Below are 17,022 nucleotides of genomic sequence, written 5' to 3'. Positions count from 1 at the left end.
GAGTCAAGTCTTTGCTATAATCACGCAGGGCTTTTGTTTCTCTATCTGTTTATCAATCTCTCTATATCCATACAAATATTTAGCACGGATTATTGAAAGTAAAACGAATGTCAGGTCTGAAATATAACGAGTTCTTCCAGGAGAATAGAGACATGTGGCTCTTGGGCTTGTTATTCAATGTGTCTTTAACTCCTTTGCCCCCAGCACCACGGTGGCTTTCAGGGGAAAAGTCACAGCCCTGAACGAGTTGGCAGCAGGTAGATCCGTCCTGTTAATACAGATTAAGCTCAGCCCCTCGTTTTGGGAGTGATGTATCTTAAAACATACCGTTATGAAGCTGACTTCGATATTTTGTTTCAAATTCGTATTTTTATCTTGTAAATACCTCCAGTCTTAGGTTTCTAAATGAGTGGAGCATCTGGGCAGAGGTGTAGGTGAATTCCTTGCGGGGTTGTAGCTCGGTGCTGGGATCACGGGGTTCTCTTGTTTGTGTTAGCCAAGGAGATAGAGCCCTTCAGTTGTTTGATTGCTTGGAATGGAAGGGGAGCAGCCAACAGGGACCGTGCCAGGCAAGAGCACCAAAAGCTCCTCTGCAGCCCATGGGAAGGGCAGGAAGCCCTTGGAGGAGTCCTCCATGGACGTGGAAGAGGAAAACGAAGGCACCAGGGAACCTGACAAAGAACCTCCCCAAGGTAGGTCTGGGCTGCCTGTCTAGTGCTGATTGAGCCTCCTTAGCAGCAACTTGAATTTCCCAACTCTTCCAGATGGGATTTGCTCTTTTCTCTTTTACAAAGCAACGTTGAAACCCCTGGCAATTTAAAACTGCTTTTCAAATGGGTAAAAGAGCTTGCAAAGAGTTAAAGGGTTTGGCCCAGTACAAGTGTAGAAGCAGTTTGTAGACTTTCTCCTAATAAAGCCTATTTCGGAGCTCTGATCTGGGACATTGTGCTTAAGATTGTGGTACAACAGCAGGATTTTTCAAATTTATAGGCAGCCAATGGTATGGGATTTCTTGGAATGGAATAAATGTCAAGTTTATTTACTTAACTCTTAAAATGACTTGACTTTCTTTTTCATGAAGCAATGTATTTTCTTGAGTTCCTCGAGTTGAACTTTTGCAGCAAAAAAAAATCTGCAAAACCTGCGGCTGTGTAACTTTTTAGGGAGCCACACGTGCAGTTGTTCCAGGCAGGTATTTGACAAACAGACGAATACATTGAATTTGGTGGCAAAACCCGCTGCCTGTTGAAAAAAGGAGTTGCTGGTGCCTGGGGAAAAGCTGCTCTGCTGATATCCAGGGGGCCAGTTTGTTTTCGTAACAAACTTCCTGTCTTTGCAGAGCAGCCGTGCTGTCATTGCAGCTTTCAGAGCCTCGTGCAGAGATCCCCAAACCTTGCACAGGGACTCTGAAATGTGGCTTTGCACTTCTTCATTAGGAAGGCTTTGCCTGCTTCACATTTGCAGATTTATTGTGATGGTTGGAGCTGTTGGAATTGCAGGGGGCCTGTTAAAGTGTGTTGGAATAAGAATTACATAATGAAAGAACAAACCCAGCGATGGGACATCTTAAGTAGCTCTTAAAAAACATTTTGTTTGTGGAAAAAAGAATTTTAATTCCACTCAGCTCATGTTAATAATTACAGGCCAAAATGTAGTTTGGTTCAGACAGAAGTGATGTTTGCTTTATCGGTTCAACATTTTAAAAGGTGTCAAAATCATTGAGAGCCTACAGTTGTTTTTTGGTTTGTTTTTTTTTTGTTTTGTTTTGTTTTTTTGTTTTTTATCTTTCTGTTTATTTGGATGGATTTTAGCAGCCTCAGATGAGGTGGTGGATAATCGAAGTTTAGAAGAGATTTTGGGTAGCATCCCTCCTCCCCCACCTCCAGCAATGACCAGTGAACCTGGTGCTCCTCGGCTCATGATCACTCACATTGTAAACCAGAACTTCAAATCCTATGCAGGGGAGCAAACTCTGGGACCTTTTCACAAGGTATCTTTCTTTTTCTTTAAGTAGTTTTGTACTGAAGGTGAGACTTCGCTGGGTGGTATTATTATTCCTTCCTGCATTTTCATCTAAGCTGACCTCAAAATAACTGAAAAAATATTTAAGGTTTAGAAATATTTTGATAGTAATATTCTAAATTAAGTAGAGAAAACAGTTAAGTGCAACTTTCCAATGCTATGCGATTTTAATTTGTCAGCACAGCTTAGAAAAGCTCTTTTTTTTCTCTTAATTTCGTTTGCTGGAGAACTTTTAGGGCTGTATTTGAAGAAAGAGAATATTTTTTTAGTGCCCACAAGAGACTTACGTGGCTGAGCATGAAACTTAGCTTGTGAAGGCTGCAAAGTGCAGGGCTTTGGGTTAACCAGTGCAGCTGGGAAAGCTGAGCTGGGGGGGTTTTTATTCAATTTTTACCTTTGGCAACAAACGCTGAGCTCTCACACACTCGCAGGGCTGAGGAGTAATTGTGTTTTAAATGGGTGATGGAGACTGGGCAGGGTTTATTTCCCTTTGAAGATCACTTTTTTTTTTTTTTTCCCTCCCTCCCTTTTCTGTGCAGCGTTTCTCATGTATTATCGGGCCAAATGGCAGTGGCAAATCCAATATCATCGATTCCTTGCTTTTTGTCTTCGGTTATCGAGCTCAAAAAATCCGATCCAAAAAACTCTCGGTGCTGATCCATAATTCTGATGAGCACAAGGACATCCAGAGCTGCTCTGTGGAAGTTCACTTCCAAAAAATCACTGACAAGGTATGTGGCATTCCAGGTTTTTGGGTTTGTTTTTTTTTTTGCCTTTAAGGAGCTAAAAAACTTTGAATATTTTGCTTATTTTCGTTGGAGCTGGGGAAAACTTCCTAGCGTGATTAGTTTACCTTTGGGATCTAAACCATCAGGGTTAATTAACTTGAAAAATCCTCTGTTGAGTAGAGCAGCTCTTAAAATCTTAGTAAGGATTCTTTTATTTGCTGCAGGACTAATATGTGGTAGATTTCTGTTTGAGAAGAATTTAGAACTTTTTAATCATCATTTTAAGAAGAACTCGTTTTAACTTGTAATCTCGTTTACCTCAGTTAAATAAATTTCAGCAATTAAAAGAATTTAATAAAAATTTATAAATCTGTGTTTGGACATATTAGATATTCTGAAATGTATAACACAAACATGTATATTAAGAAATAAAACCTATTTAAGCAAAACTTTTCAAACCAATTAGAAAATATTTTGGGTTATCTAAATTTAGAAAAATATCTAATGAATCTGAAACTTATTTACACTTTATGTACTCTAAACGTGCCTGCAATTTTGTACCAGATTTTTCAGCAAAAATTCTGGACCCCCACATTTTACCACTAAAATTTTTTGAATGGTATTTTGTTTGAATGAAATAGAAAGTGTTGGCAAATTAAAAAAAACATTTATTTTGCTTGCTGCTTTGTGTATTGATAAAAACTTTAGCTCTTTTTTGTTGATTTATTACAATTGTGGTACAAAGAATTTATTTCTTTTAATTTAAATTTCTTTTTCATGCACATACCTAAACTTTTAAATTAAGGGTCAACCAAAAAAGTGGGAAGTGTACATTGAAATTCCAAAAACGGTGTGAATAAAGTGGCAGCATTTGCAGCCTTTTTTTAGGAACAGTTTCAAAAGACATTTAAATTTTTTCTTTTTATATTTATAATAACCAGATTTTAAAAATTTAAATAGATTTTATTTTTTAATTTTTTTTTTGGTTTTACTTTGTGTTAACATCCAGAAGCTCAGTTTGATTTAAAACCAGAGAGCAATTTGAGAGCTCTTGGGGGTTAATCTTGAGTGAGTTTTTAACTTCTTAAAACCTGGCACCAGCTTTATTTTGGCTGCTGCTCTGGAGGTAAATGGAAGCTCTCTTTTTGAAGCTGCTGATGTCACATTTGTCACATCTTGAATGTTTGTCTGTTTTATCTTGGTGCAGTTTCTCAGTGGAGCTCAGGGGCTGGAAATGCAGAGAACTCTGCAGTCCCCAGGGCTTCCCAAAGCCACCCCAGGCTGGGACAGCACAGCCACTGCCACCAGGCCATGGCACAGGCACTGCAGGCAGCACTTCCCAAAGCAGCAGCTGCTCTTAGAGCTGGGAAAGGCATCAGGTCAACACAATCCTGGGGACTTTTTGGTTTTTTCTCTTTGTTTGTTTTTTTTTTTTTTTTTTTGAGAGATGAAGTTTTAAGACAGCTCCCACTTCTACAGCTCAGAGCCCATGATAAAAACATGATGAAACTTATCTACTTAATTGTGAAATAGGAGGTAAATCCACAGCTACAGTAATTGTTTCTCTGGCTTTGTGTTTCCTCAAAGCAGGAAGGAGATGATTATGAAGTCATTCCTGACAGCAAATTCTGTGTCTCCAGAACTGCCTATAGAGACAATTCCTCCACCTACTACATCAACGGCAAGAAAAAGACTTTCAGAGATGTTGGGATGCTCCTCCGAAGCCATGGCATTGATCTGGATCATAACAGGTTCTTAATTTTACAGGTTGGTGTGTCAATAAACCGATTGCAAAGTTGTATTTCCACTTAAAACTCTAAAAAAAGTGCAGGTTTGAAATGTTGCCTTGGAGGCCTTGAAGTGCTGTAGCAGCACATCATGGTTTGCATGCTCTGCTCAAGGTGCGAATCATTATTTGCTGCTGTAGGAATTGAAGGCCCAGAAACAGTTGGGGATCCTCATGGTCCCCCTTTTTTCCAGGAGGGAATTGTGTTTTATCCTCATGTTTCCCCTTTTTCCAGGAGGGAATTGTGTTATATCCTCATGGTCCCCCTTTTTTCCAGGAGGGAATTGTGTTATATCCTCATGTTCCCCTTTTTTCCAGGAGGGAATTCTGTTCCTGATTGCAGAATCCTGATATCCCTTTTTCTAGGAGGGAATTGTGCTCATGCCTGCAGGAGTTGGGGATCCTGATACTCCTTTTTCCAGGAAGGAATTATATTCCTGATGTCCTTTTTTTCCAGGAGGGAACTGTATTCCTGATTGCAGGATCTTGTGTCTTTTTTTCCTGGAGGGAATTGTGTTATCCTCATATCTCTATTTCCAGGAGAGAATTGTGTTCCTTACTGCAGGATCCTGCTGTCCCTTTTTCCAGGAGGAAATTGTGTTATCCTGATATCTCTTTTTCCAGGAAGGAATTGTATTCCTGCTTTCCCTTTTTTTCCAGGAGGGAATTGTGTTCTGCCTGCAGGAGCTGGGGATCCTGATATTCCTTTTTCAGGGAAGGAATTGTAATCCTGCTGTCCCTTTTTTCCAGGAGGGAATTGTGTTATCCTGATATCTCTTTTTCCAGGAAGGAATTGTGCTCCTGCCTGCAGGAGTTGGGGATCCTGATATTCCTTTTTCCAGGAGGGAATTGTGTTTTCCTGATCTCTTTTTCCAGGAGGGAATTGTGCTGTCCTGATCCCTTTTTCCAGGAGGGAATTGTGCTGTCCTGATCTCTTTTTCCAGGAGGGAATTGTGCTGTCCTGATCTCTTTTTCCAGGAGGGAATTGTGCTCGTTCCGCCCTAGCAGCACGTAAATATTGGAGTGTAAAAGAATCCTTCAACCCCAATATTCTTGTGCTGCTTCAGCGTGGCAGAGACTCAGCAACTGAGGGTGCTTTTATCTGAACTCCATCAATATTAATTAATATTTGAATTGTTGAATCTGCTGCTGTCTGCAGCTCTCACAGAGGCATGGTTTTACTGAGAAATGAGTGTGGGAAAATGAACTGTACAGAAAAGAAGTGCAAGAAAAGTCCCCTGAATTGTGTTTGTTGTTTCCACTTGTTTACCAGCTCCAGAAATTACAGTTTACATCCCATGCTGTAAAAATAATCACAATTTGTCACTATAAGATCATTTATATTCATGTTTGACCTTCAGATTCTCAGGCTTGCTTGCATGTGTTTGCTGTTTTAAAGTCAGGCTGAAGGGAGCAATATGAATTTCTTTTCGAATTTTTACATAAGGAGAATTTAGCTTTGTGCTAGCCAGTTAAAATGTAAATTGAGCTACAAGTATTTAAATATCAATTTCATTAAATAACTATTTCTGCCATTGCCTGTAATTACTAATAAGTCCCAAATCTACTCTGGCCTAGAAATGAGTGATCAGTGGGAGCTTCCCAAGGTCTGAAATGTTTTAATAGAGTTTATTTTAGGCCTAGTTCTGTCCAAGGAGCTTCCAGTTCCCCTCTAAAAAACCCAAAATATTTAAAAAACTTGTTGCTGGGTGGCTGTGCTTGCTTCACTTCCTCCAGGCTTTCTGTGCAGTCCTTTTTTTACAGCTACACCCACAAAAAGAGGATATCTGTTTGCAAATCTCCATGTAATTAATTATTTCCTCCCAACACTTTATTCCTGGATTTTCTGCTTCAAGATAGAGCAAGAAACACCTCCAGGAAAACAACTTGGAGTAAATACATCTCTTTTTTTTTTTTTTTTTTTTTTAAAAATACAGTTCTGAAATCTCATTTTGCCAAAATTTCCAGAAGGGAGAAATGTAAAGTAAAAGATGAAGCAGGGTGGGAATGTTGGGGCAGAGATAGTCAGAGCTCAGACTTAGAGAACATTTGGACAAGAAGATTGATATCTTAATTTATTTTAGATTTTCCTTCCCAAATGAGATTTATTTTCTTCTCCCCACAAATTGTTTCAATGAGGGGGAACACCCCTTTTTTTTTTTTTTTTTCCTAAAAGCTGAAATTTCAGCCTTTCTACCCTAAAAAGGGGAAATAAGGGGAAGTAGAGCAAATTCTTAACCATAAACCAGAGTTTTCTCACCATCATTTTTCTATTTCATCCCACCAGGCTTTCTCTCAGAAACTGCACTGAGATTTTCTGCTTTTTTTTTTTTTTTTCTTTTTTTTTAATCTTTCTCACTGAGGGCAGGGCCTTTCTCTTTTCCTTTTTTTAAGTTAAATCCACTGATCTTGACTGTCCAAAATTCACTATTTCCACTTGGGAAATGTAGCAATATTTTCCACAGAATGACAGCACAACTTCAACCCCCAAATCCTAAAATTTATAGTTAGGAGGAAATAAAACCATCTAAGGCTGTAGATTATTACCACAAGGATTGCTTTTTACACCCCCTCTTCCAATATTTTCCAAATTATTTAAAATTGAAGGGATAAGTAACAAATTTATTTGGCTTTTACTCATTTTTTTTTAACAGCAAAACTAAGAGTTTAATTAAACTAAGTTTAACCAAATATTTCTCATTTAAAATAAGTTATGCAGCTCTGATTTTTTTTTTTTGATTATATCAGTAGGGTGTAATGAAAATATTTCATTTGTACTCGAGATTTTGGGGGAAAATATTAATTAAGGATTATCAAATGCTGGTTTGGGTGTGTGACACAACATTTGCTGTCAGTATTAAAGAAAATATTGTAGGAGAACATGTCCTACATGTAGTAACAACACCTTCAGAGCTTTGATTTTTATCTTGCTCACATAATTACTATTACTCAATGGAAAATATTGGCTTTTTAGAAGACTGCTTCAGTGTTTTTGCTTCCTTTTCTCCCCCTTCACCCTTTATTTTGCACTGGTTTTCTGCTGATTTTTGGTTCTTTTTAGGGTAAAATTTAAAGCTGAGTTTTGATCTAGTTATTTCTGCTGATGCCAAACTGAAAATATTCAAATCAAACTGCTGCTGACTTGTGTGAATAACATCACAAAAAAAAAAAAAAAAAAACCCACCTGTGGGAAAACAGAAAATGTGAGAGTAATTGAGTAGTTGTAAAAAAAAAAAATTACAAATTCTGTGCCTGAGCTTGCAAATTGAAATAAATCTGATTTTTTAAAAGTCTTCTGGTTCCAAGGGGATGCTGCCAGCACAGAACAGGAGGAGTTTGTCACTTCTGGGATCCTAAACTCCAGCACTCCACAGTGCCTGGTTTTAATAAATTGCACTTTTAATACTTCAGCAATAGGCAATTATTTTGTATTTGTGGTAAGTTCAAATAATAATTCTAATAATATGTTACATTTTCAATAAGCTTGCCACAGCCTGGAACTGCAACAGGAAAAAGTGCATCTTGTCACTTAAAAAAAAAAAAAAAAAAAAAAAAAGAGTTTGGGGGAAAATCTGGCACCTTGCTGCTGCTTTTTGTGTCTTCCACACCTTCCAGGAGCTTGGAGAGGTGTAAAAAAAAAAAAAAAACAAATAAAATAATTTAACTTTGACTGAAAACCTGCTGTGGCCAGGCTGACAAATTCAGAGTAAGTATTTGTGACTCCTGAAAGGTTAAAAAAAAAAAAAAAGAAAAAAAACCTCAAGCTCTTCCTGCTGCCTGCTTTCCTCTAAGGAAGGATGAAAGAAAATGGGAGCACTGCAGGAATGACAGGTTTGGAAGTGCAGGGTGGGGGGGAAAATCTTTGGGGATCTGTGGCCACCTCTGGGATGGACAAAGTGAGAAGAAGAGTCACCAAAAAAAAAAAAAAAAAAGGGTGGAAAAAAATCCACAAGTGGAGCTTGGCCAGGTAAAAACCCCCCAGGCAGCCCCTTTTGAACAGAAATATTGTAAAATTCATTCTGCATTCGTGGCAGCAAACTTCTAAATTGATATTCATTTATTTTTAGAATCTTAGAAACAAATTAGAGCTGCTTGAAGTCAGTTTTGTCCTAATTACAGTGATATTTCACTTGAAATATATTTGATAGAATGAATTCAAATATTCTCCTGTAATCTCAACAGCTGCAGGGATTTTTATTTGGTGTATTTTGGAAGTGATTGGAGCTCAGTTTTATCCTGTGGCAAGATGAGGTTGCCAGGAAGGAAATTCTGTCAGGTTTTTTACCTGCTCCTGTGTGCAAACAATGTGGGAGTCACTTCCAGGGGAGTGGGGAGGAAATGAAGGAGAGATTTTTCTTCTCCTTTTGAGATAAACCAGAAATTCCCAATTGTTGAGGTCTGTGCTCCTGATGGGACTTTGGAGCTGAGGTTATAAATGAGATTCTAAAAAATTAAATTATTAAAAATCTGTGCTGCCAGCATTGGGGGTGAAGAGAGGGTTGTTCCTGTAAGAAATTCTGCAGAAAAACATGGAAAAAATGGGAAGAGAAAAAGAGTGATAATTGAATAATTTCTTTAGAACACACCAATAACAAATCCAACATTGCAGGTTGGGTTTGCCAATTCCTGACTTAAAATCCAGAGTGACTCTGGATTTGCTTTTACTTTGTGCTCTTTCATTAAACACAGGAGTGTCCTTAAAACTCCATTGCAGAATGCAGAATTGTAGTTCTGTGCTACCAACTGAATGTTGTATCAAGGCTCAATGTGAGATTTTTCCTCATCTCTGGCCAGTGGTGACATTGTAGATTTTTATACATTTATTTTTGATTTGATTTGATTTCCTACTGGATTTTCCTGGAAAGGAAGAGTTTTTGGTGCTTTTTTTTTTTTTTTTCCCCCCCTTCTGTCTATTCACCATGTGGTAAAATTGAAAGTTAAAAATGAGATAGGACTGCAAACATTAAATAATAACAACAATAACTTGGAATTACAGGAAAAAAAAATCCCAAAACAATCTGTTGTAATTTCTCAGAGCTGTGTTACAGCAGGAGAATGATGAGTTTATGGGAATATTGGCTCTCTCCATACAAATTCCAAATTCTGTGGATGCAGAATTGGAATTCGTGGGCAAAGCTTTGTGAGATGGGATCAAATAAATAAATAAACTGAAGATACAGAAATATAGGAATTATTTTTTTGCCATTCTTTAGTGTACTCTTGCTTAAAAATGAGAAGCTACCAAAAAAACCCCAAAGCCAAGTGAAATGTGAGCACATAACAGAAAAATTCAAACATTGAAATCTGGGAGAGAGGGTGAAATCAATGGAAGCTGCAGACAGCAAAAGGGAAACATTTGTCCCATTTTGATGCTTTTTTGCAGAAAAAAAAAATGCACTTTTGGTGCTTTGTTATCAAGAAATTGATGGCACAAACCAGCCAGGAAATAAAAAAGTAGTGAGAAAATAAAATTCCTCAACAGCCAGGATGTTTTTCCTCTAAATTTTCCTCCTTCTTGACTTTTCCTTTTTGCAGTTCCAGGTTGTGTCAGCCAGGTGGGATTGGAGCTGAATGAATTTTGTAAATCCCTGTGCAGGAGTGGGGTAAAAAAAAAAACAAAGGAAAAGCAGGAATTTTCTCTTAGAAATATCTAAAAAAAAAAAAAAAAAAAGCTTTATAATAAACATTCCAGATGCTTTAATGTGATTTTCCTTGGAGCAAATCCAGTGTCCCTGTGTCACTCTGCTCCTCGTGATGCTGAGGAGTTTTAGCTCCTGTAGAAAAAATCTCTTTATTTCCATTTGCTTCAGTGTTTGAGAGAATTAAAACATTGCTGTGCTCTGGAAAAGAGAGAAAAATATAGCTTGGGTTTTATTGGAAAATAGATTAAAATATAGCTTGGGTTTTATTAAGAGGAGTTTGTCCTGTGCTGGGTCACTTCTGTCTCAAAAATGATAAAAAAGTGAAGAAAGTAATTGAAATTGGGGTGTAATTTGAATTAAGATGGGTTTTTCACATTTGGACAAATATAGTTAAGGTGGTTGTTAAAACTGCAAGCACTACTTATATTAAATTTTAATTACCCATGCATTTATAGTTCTGTTTAATCACAAATATCCCTTAATCTTGTGATGCTTGATAAATTCAATTATGTCCTGATCATTGCATCCAGATATTAATTCCATTTCATTGATGTAATGCCATAAAATTGCAAACTAATTAATGTAATCACTCAGTTTAGGAAGCAGAGAAGTTACAATATTAAAGTATTATTAAATATTAAGTTACAGGATAATTGGAATTGTGCTGGAGCAGGTGCTTACAGTAAAGTTTGAGACTCAAAGATTTGGGTCTCAATAAGAAAAAATTTTTAATGGGGATTTTAAAAACCTTAAAAGCTTTTCTCTTATAATATTATACTGCTGCTACAGTGAAGCTACTAAAATACTGTTCTGAATTTTTAAAAATTGGCTTAAAAATATTAAATGTGCTTTAAAAATACCAACTATCATAGTCACAGTTGTCATACATTAAATTTTCTGATGGTTTTAGTAGGATTTTGAACCAAATTTCTATATTTTCACCTGTCCCCGACCAGGGAAGGTTTTCCTGATCCACAATGTTGCATTTTCCAGGGAAATATTTTCTCTAAAGCCATTTCTCCTGAGCACAACTGCGACTTTCACTTCAGTTAGAGGTCAAATTTCTCTGAGTAGTGATAGAAAGCTTCCCTTAAAAAAAAAAAAAAAAACCCAAACCTAAATCACCACAATTGCACCACAAAATTCCCCTCAAAAACCACCTAAATTTCCCTGATCTCCTGCCCAGGGCACAGTGCATTCCCAGCTACTGAATTCTGAGATTGTCAATTTTTTAAAGCTGAGCTTTAAAACAGCAGAAACTGAGAATCCAAAATCCCACAAAACTGGTTTTATTTCCTTTTGTGCCATAATTATTCCGTGGCACGTTGACAAAGAACTCCGGGATTGCTGCAGTGACATCTCAGACAAAACTCGGGGTTTTCCAGGTGCTGCCTTCCCAAAACTTTATCCCAAATATTCAGGGATTCACAGAGGAAGCAACATTCAGTAAAAACAAACACCTTCCTAGGTTTTCCAGGAACAATTCATCCTGCCTCAGGGCAGGGATGGATGAGATTTTGGGAAGTAATTCTTGCCTGGGATAGAATTCCCAGAGCCCCTGGATCCCTGGAATTGTCCCTTAAGGTCCCTTGCAGCCCCCCAAGTGTTGTTTGTTCATCATGAAGAGCTCTCAGGCTGCTGTCAGTAATTTTTCAATTCCAGAGGCTTTTTGCCGTGCCTGTCTGTCCCACAGCAGAATTTTAGGATGGAATGTGGTGACTGGATCCTAAATGTGTCTCATTCCAGTTCAGCAATATCCCAGTGCCCCACAATCCCAGTTACACCAGTGGGGCCGGATCCTGTCCCTGCTGGGATCAGCACTTTGTGCCATTCACCCTCCACAACACCCAGTCCCAGAGGGAAGGAGGAACGCAGTGCAGCAAATGGGATTTCCCTCTGCAGGATCTTGTTTCTAGACCACAGTTACAGGGAAAAACCTCATGAATAGGTCAAACCTTCCCTTTATCAGGCAGTTAGATAACCTTGTTTAAAATTCCAATCCATGTGTGCCAGAAAATATTGGATAAACTCAGGTTAGAGGTGTTTTTCTTGCTTTTAGAGAAAACAGTGGTTGTGGGCAAATTCAGAATTTTAGATCGTTGCTGGAATATGCTGCTGCTGTTTGCCAGTCCTGAAATTACTTTTCAACTTTTCCTCTTTACTTAGGCACAATAGAAAATTAAATTCTTAAATTGAGGAAGTATCTTAAAAGATCTCAGCTGTACAAAAACACAGGTTCCAAACTGCAGGAATTGATTCCTCAAGCTTTTCCCCAGAGGAGCCATTTCCAGCTGAGAGGGGCTTTTCCCTTATTTTACAGCCAGCTTTGTCCTGATTTGCCCCAGTGCTCAGCCGATGGCTGGAGATGTTTCCCCAGATGAGGGTGGTGTAGGATTCCCAGTTCCCTGATAAAATCCCTGAGGAATTCTGTGGGAACTGCTGCTGGGATGTGTGGGCATGGTACAGAGCTGCCACCTCCAGCTCTGTATCTGCATCCCAGTGCATCCACGTGGATGTGGGAGGTTCCCCACGCTGCAGAGGCTGCTGTTGGCTTTGTAATTCCATTCCGAGCTCTGGCACTGAGGGTAGAACGTTCCCCAAGGCCTTGGTGGGTTATGGAAACGAGAAATCCCAGCAGGGTTTGGGATTCAATCCCACCCAGCCAGGGCAGGGACCCCTTCACTATCCCAGGCTGCTCCAAGCCCCACTCCTGGCTCTGGGCACTGCCAGGGCTGCAGGGGCAGCCACAGCTGCTCTGGGCACCCTGTGCCAGGGCTCACCACCCTGCCAGGGAGGAAATGCCTTCCCAAAATCCCATCTAAATCCACCATCCTGCTCTTAAAGCCATTCATTCCCTGTGTGCTGTCCCTCCAGCCCCTGTAAACATCTCTCCATGTTTCCTGCAGCTCCTTCAGGCACTGGAAGGTCACAGCTCAGTCACCCTGGACAGATCCAAGGCTGCTTTTTTCCAGGAATTTCTTTCTTCCCTTGTGTGCCCGTTTGGTTCTTTGTTGGCATCGCCATGCCTGGCTGTTGACATCCATTTTGTTTGTCTGAGCAGAGCCTGCATTTCCTTTTTTATTTTACACATTGCTCCCTGTCCTGAATCCCTGAGCCACAGGAACACAACCGAGGGAAGGAATTGCAAAATTCCAGAGTTTCTGGTGGCAGCCTTGGCAAAGCTGGGGGTGCCAAGCTCTGAGGAGCTGCCCGAGCTCTTTCCTTCCCCTCCTTGCTCAATAAATGTCGGCCTGCCCCGCCTTGGTTTCACTTTCACAACCTCGGGGCATTTCAACATTCATAAAGAGCAAGGAGCTTTGGGGCTTTTAAATTCGTGATTCAAATAGTGCATCAAGTAATCAGCACTGGTAATTAATTAGGAAGCACCAAAACTGAGTTTTAGCAGTTGTAAAATCTGGTAGCTCTGTTAATCATTGTCAAGAAGAGCAGGTAGAACCTTTTCACTCTCCTTTATCAATTAAAGGAAACCTTTAATTTTTTTTTTTTGCCTGGAAACATTTCTTTTAAGTTTTTTCTGGAAGCATTTTTGTATCTTGAATCTGAGCTGAACTAATCAGATTTCTTTATATATTAACTTAATAAACAGTATAAATATTAAATAATAATACTCTTATTATTGAATCAATAATTACAAATATATTTACTTTTACCCTCAATAAGAAAATAATTAAAGAATTCACATTAGTAAGCTACAGAGAAACCTTACAACTGCATCATCATCTTTCTTAGATGTGATTAATTATCTTTAGCCAAATAATAAAAATTATATTAATTCCTTGCTTGTCCATAATAGCCATTTTTCCCTGTTAAACCCAGGGTGGGTTTGTGATTTTCAGCACTGAACACAAAGGCTGTAAACCCAGTGTAGAAAGCTCTGAGTCGTGATGGAGTTAAATCTTTCCTGTCATTGTTTTCTCGTGGATGTAAACAGAGGAAATGCTTTCATGCAGGGAGGAGAAAAGATTTCTGACAATCCCAGAATCACTGAGCAGCTTGCACAGTTTCCTCCCCAAGAGCTGAACAGGCATTTCTGGGGACAGAACCCACACTTCTGGGGCAAGGGAGCAAATGGGTAATTGGGGTTTTATAGAATCCAGCAGCACTTATTCACAAATTGCTTGGTTTGCTTTTTGAGATGTGCAAGAAATCAAAATAAGGGTTGGGTTGGGTTTTTTTGTATTGTCACACCTGCAGTAACACAAACTGTCCTTGTCACTGGCTCTGTTTAATCCTTTCTAAATCTTATTTTTGAAAATTAAGATTATTTTTAATACCACCTAAATCGCTTTCAATTAATGCAGTACATGAAGGGAAATCACACAGAGGAGCCCTCATTCACACCTAAAGGATCCTTTTCTTCTCCACCAAGGAAGCCTCAATAAAGTGAATTACAATTCCAGGTCACCCATCAGCCAGGATTTTATGGACTTGGTTTCTAAAGAGACCCTTCAGGGACATCAGTCCTGATTAAACTCTATTGCCAAGGGCCTGCTTTATTCTCTTCTTCTTTTTTTAGGTTGGGGAAACACATTTTGAATCTTTAGAGAGTGAAGGAATGGTCAGACCTGAGGGGTGTGGCTCCACATCACCTGGGAGAGGAAATTTCATTCTGGTCTTTTGTTTTCCCAAATAAATGTGAAGGTTGCACTTGATCTTGAAGATCTTTTCCTCCCTTAATGATTCTGTGATATTCCAGTTTGAATCATTTTGATTGCTGCCTTATTTTATTTTTTTATACAACATCTCATACTCGCACCATAGATTTTTTTTTCCAGAATACTTTTCCCCCATCCCAGAAAAAAAAAAAACCCAAAACCCAAACCTATTAAGAACAGAACCACCCAACTTTTCTTTCCCAAGGGGGAGGTGGAGCAGATTGCCATGATGAAGCCCAAGGGGCAGACTGAGCACGACGAGGGGATGTTGGAATACCTGGAGGATCTGATCGGATCCGCGCGCCTCAAGGAGCCCATCCAGACCCTGTGCCGCAGAGTGGAGCTGCTCAACGAGCACAGGGGGGAGAAGGTGAGCTGCACCTCCTGGGGCTCCCCAATTAACCCCAAACTGACCCCAAACTAACCCCAAACTAATGCCAGCCCTGGGCAGAATTCCAGCTGCACCAGCACTGCTGCCCAGCCTGCTTTTGGAATGTTTTGTTGGTGTGCCGAGTGCTGAAAGCGCTGAAAAAGATCTGAAAAACAAAGTTCGTTTTGATTGGATATTGGGGGGATTGGGGACATTGGGGACAGTGGGGGGATTTGGGACATTGGGGACATCAGGGAAATTGGGGGATTTGGGGCATTGGGGGACACTGGGAGGATTTGGGACCTTGAGGACATTGGGGACGTTGGGGGGGATTGGGGGAGCTAGGGACATTGAGGACAGTGGGGGATTGGGGACATTGGGGGGATTGGAGGAACTAGGGACATTGAGGACAGTGAGGGATTGGGGACATTGGGGGGATTGGAGGAACTAGGGACATTGAGGACAGTGGGGGATTGGGGACATTGGGGGGATTGGAGGAACTAGGGACATTGAGGACAGTGGGGACATTAGGGGGATTGGAGGAACTAGGGACATTGAGGACAGTGGGGGATTGGGGGAACTGGGAATATTGGGGACATTGAGGGGATTGGGGGAACTGGGGACATTGGGGACAGTGGAGGGATTTGGGACATTGGGGGGATTGGGGGAACTGGGGATATTGGGGGGATTGGGGACACTGGGGGGATTTGGGATATTGGGGACATTGGGACATGGTGGCTGCAGAGCCAGCTCTCAGGGAGGGACAGCCATGTGTCCGTGGTAAATCCTGTGGCAGACTTGTTTTAAAGGTAACCAGCACCTGGAGTTGTAGGAATTCAATTTAAAATGAATCAGTGAGAAGGCTGAGATAAATGACCATAAAATTGCCTTGCAGAGGTAATTCCTGATGCCATTTTTCCAGAGGATTTGTGTGTTACAAAGGGTTTGGAGTTTTCTCCTCGTGGTTTCCTCCTGTAGTGCTGGCCCTGCCTCAGCTCTGCCCTTCTGTTTCCTCCAGTTAAATCGAGTTAAAATGGTGGAGAAAGAAAAAGATGCCTTGGAAGAGGACAAGAATAAAGCCATTGAGTTCCTTTGCTTGGAAAATCAAATATTTAAGGAAAAGAATAAAATCTGTCAGTATTACATGTAAGTAATTCTCAGGCTTTGGTTCTAATATGGCTCTAATTGCTTCAGTATCTCTAATTAGAAATATTTTCTATTTCTAACTCCAAATGATTGTTATTTTTTGATACTTTACATAATCCTGTTGTTAACACTGAGAAATGGAACTAGAGATTCATTGTGAAGATGGAGAAAAGTGAGGATTTATTGTTTTATTTTCCTAGCCATGACCTAAAGAAACGAATAAATGACCTGGAAGTGCAGAAGGACAAAATTAATGAAGAAACTAAAAATGTTAATGAGAAAAGCAGTAAACTTGCAGAGGAAACAAAAACCAAGAATAAAGCTTTGAAAGATCTTGAGAAGTGAGTACTTTAGGGATGTGTAATACCATGTTTTACATGTTTCCCACCAAAAAATTAAATTATCTGATGAGCAGAGTCACTTCTGGTACATCTAAATACACAAAGAAACATCTAAATAAATGCACAAAAATAAATTAAAGCAAATTCATATTGGTTTGATTTGGTTTTGGGTAAGATTCACAATTACAATAAGGAAATGTCTGATCTTTGGAATGGTTTTTAAATATTTCTTTATATTGATTGTACAAAAAAAACCAACTAGTAAATGCTTTTTAGATTTACAACCCTAATGCTTAGGGACATGGATTGGG

At 39.5% G+C, this 17,022-nt stretch overlaps 1 protein-coding gene across 3 annotated transcripts in view; it reads left to right on the top strand.

Annotated features, from left to right (window-relative positions):
• SMC4 (structural maintenance of chromosomes 4) overlaps window positions 1-17,022 on the top strand; it is a 28,937-nt gene that overhangs the window by 1,810 nt on the left and 10,105 nt on the right. For 2 of the 3 annotated variants that reach the window (XM_014884541.2, XM_014884542.2), the window contains exons 2-8: window positions 497-692; window positions 1,812-1,990; window positions 2,562-2,753; window positions 4,341-4,517; window positions 15,060-15,224; window positions 16,243-16,370; window positions 16,571-16,711. In XM_014884541.2, the coding sequence (XP_014740027.2) occupies window positions 536-692; window positions 1,812-1,990; window positions 2,562-2,753; window positions 4,341-4,517; window positions 15,060-15,224; window positions 16,243-16,370; window positions 16,571-16,711 (1,139 nt within the window). In that variant the 5' untranslated portion in view covers window positions 497-535. The remainder of the gene's footprint in view (window positions 1-496; window positions 693-1,811; window positions 1,991-2,561; window positions 2,754-4,340; window positions 4,518-15,059; window positions 15,225-16,242; window positions 16,371-16,570; window positions 16,712-17,022) is intronic. The other variant, XM_014884543.2, reaches the window with a different exon arrangement.

The sequence above is a fragment of the Sturnus vulgaris genome, chromosome 10, assembly GCF_052056855.1.
Source record: "Sturnus vulgaris isolate bStuVul1 chromosome 10, bStuVul1.hap1, whole genome shotgun sequence".
NCBI lineage: Eukaryota > Metazoa > Chordata > Aves > Passeriformes > Sturnidae > Sturnus > Sturnus vulgaris.
The sequence above is the reverse complement of the archived record's forward strand: the minus strand, read 5'-3'. Positions and strand labels throughout refer to the sequence as shown.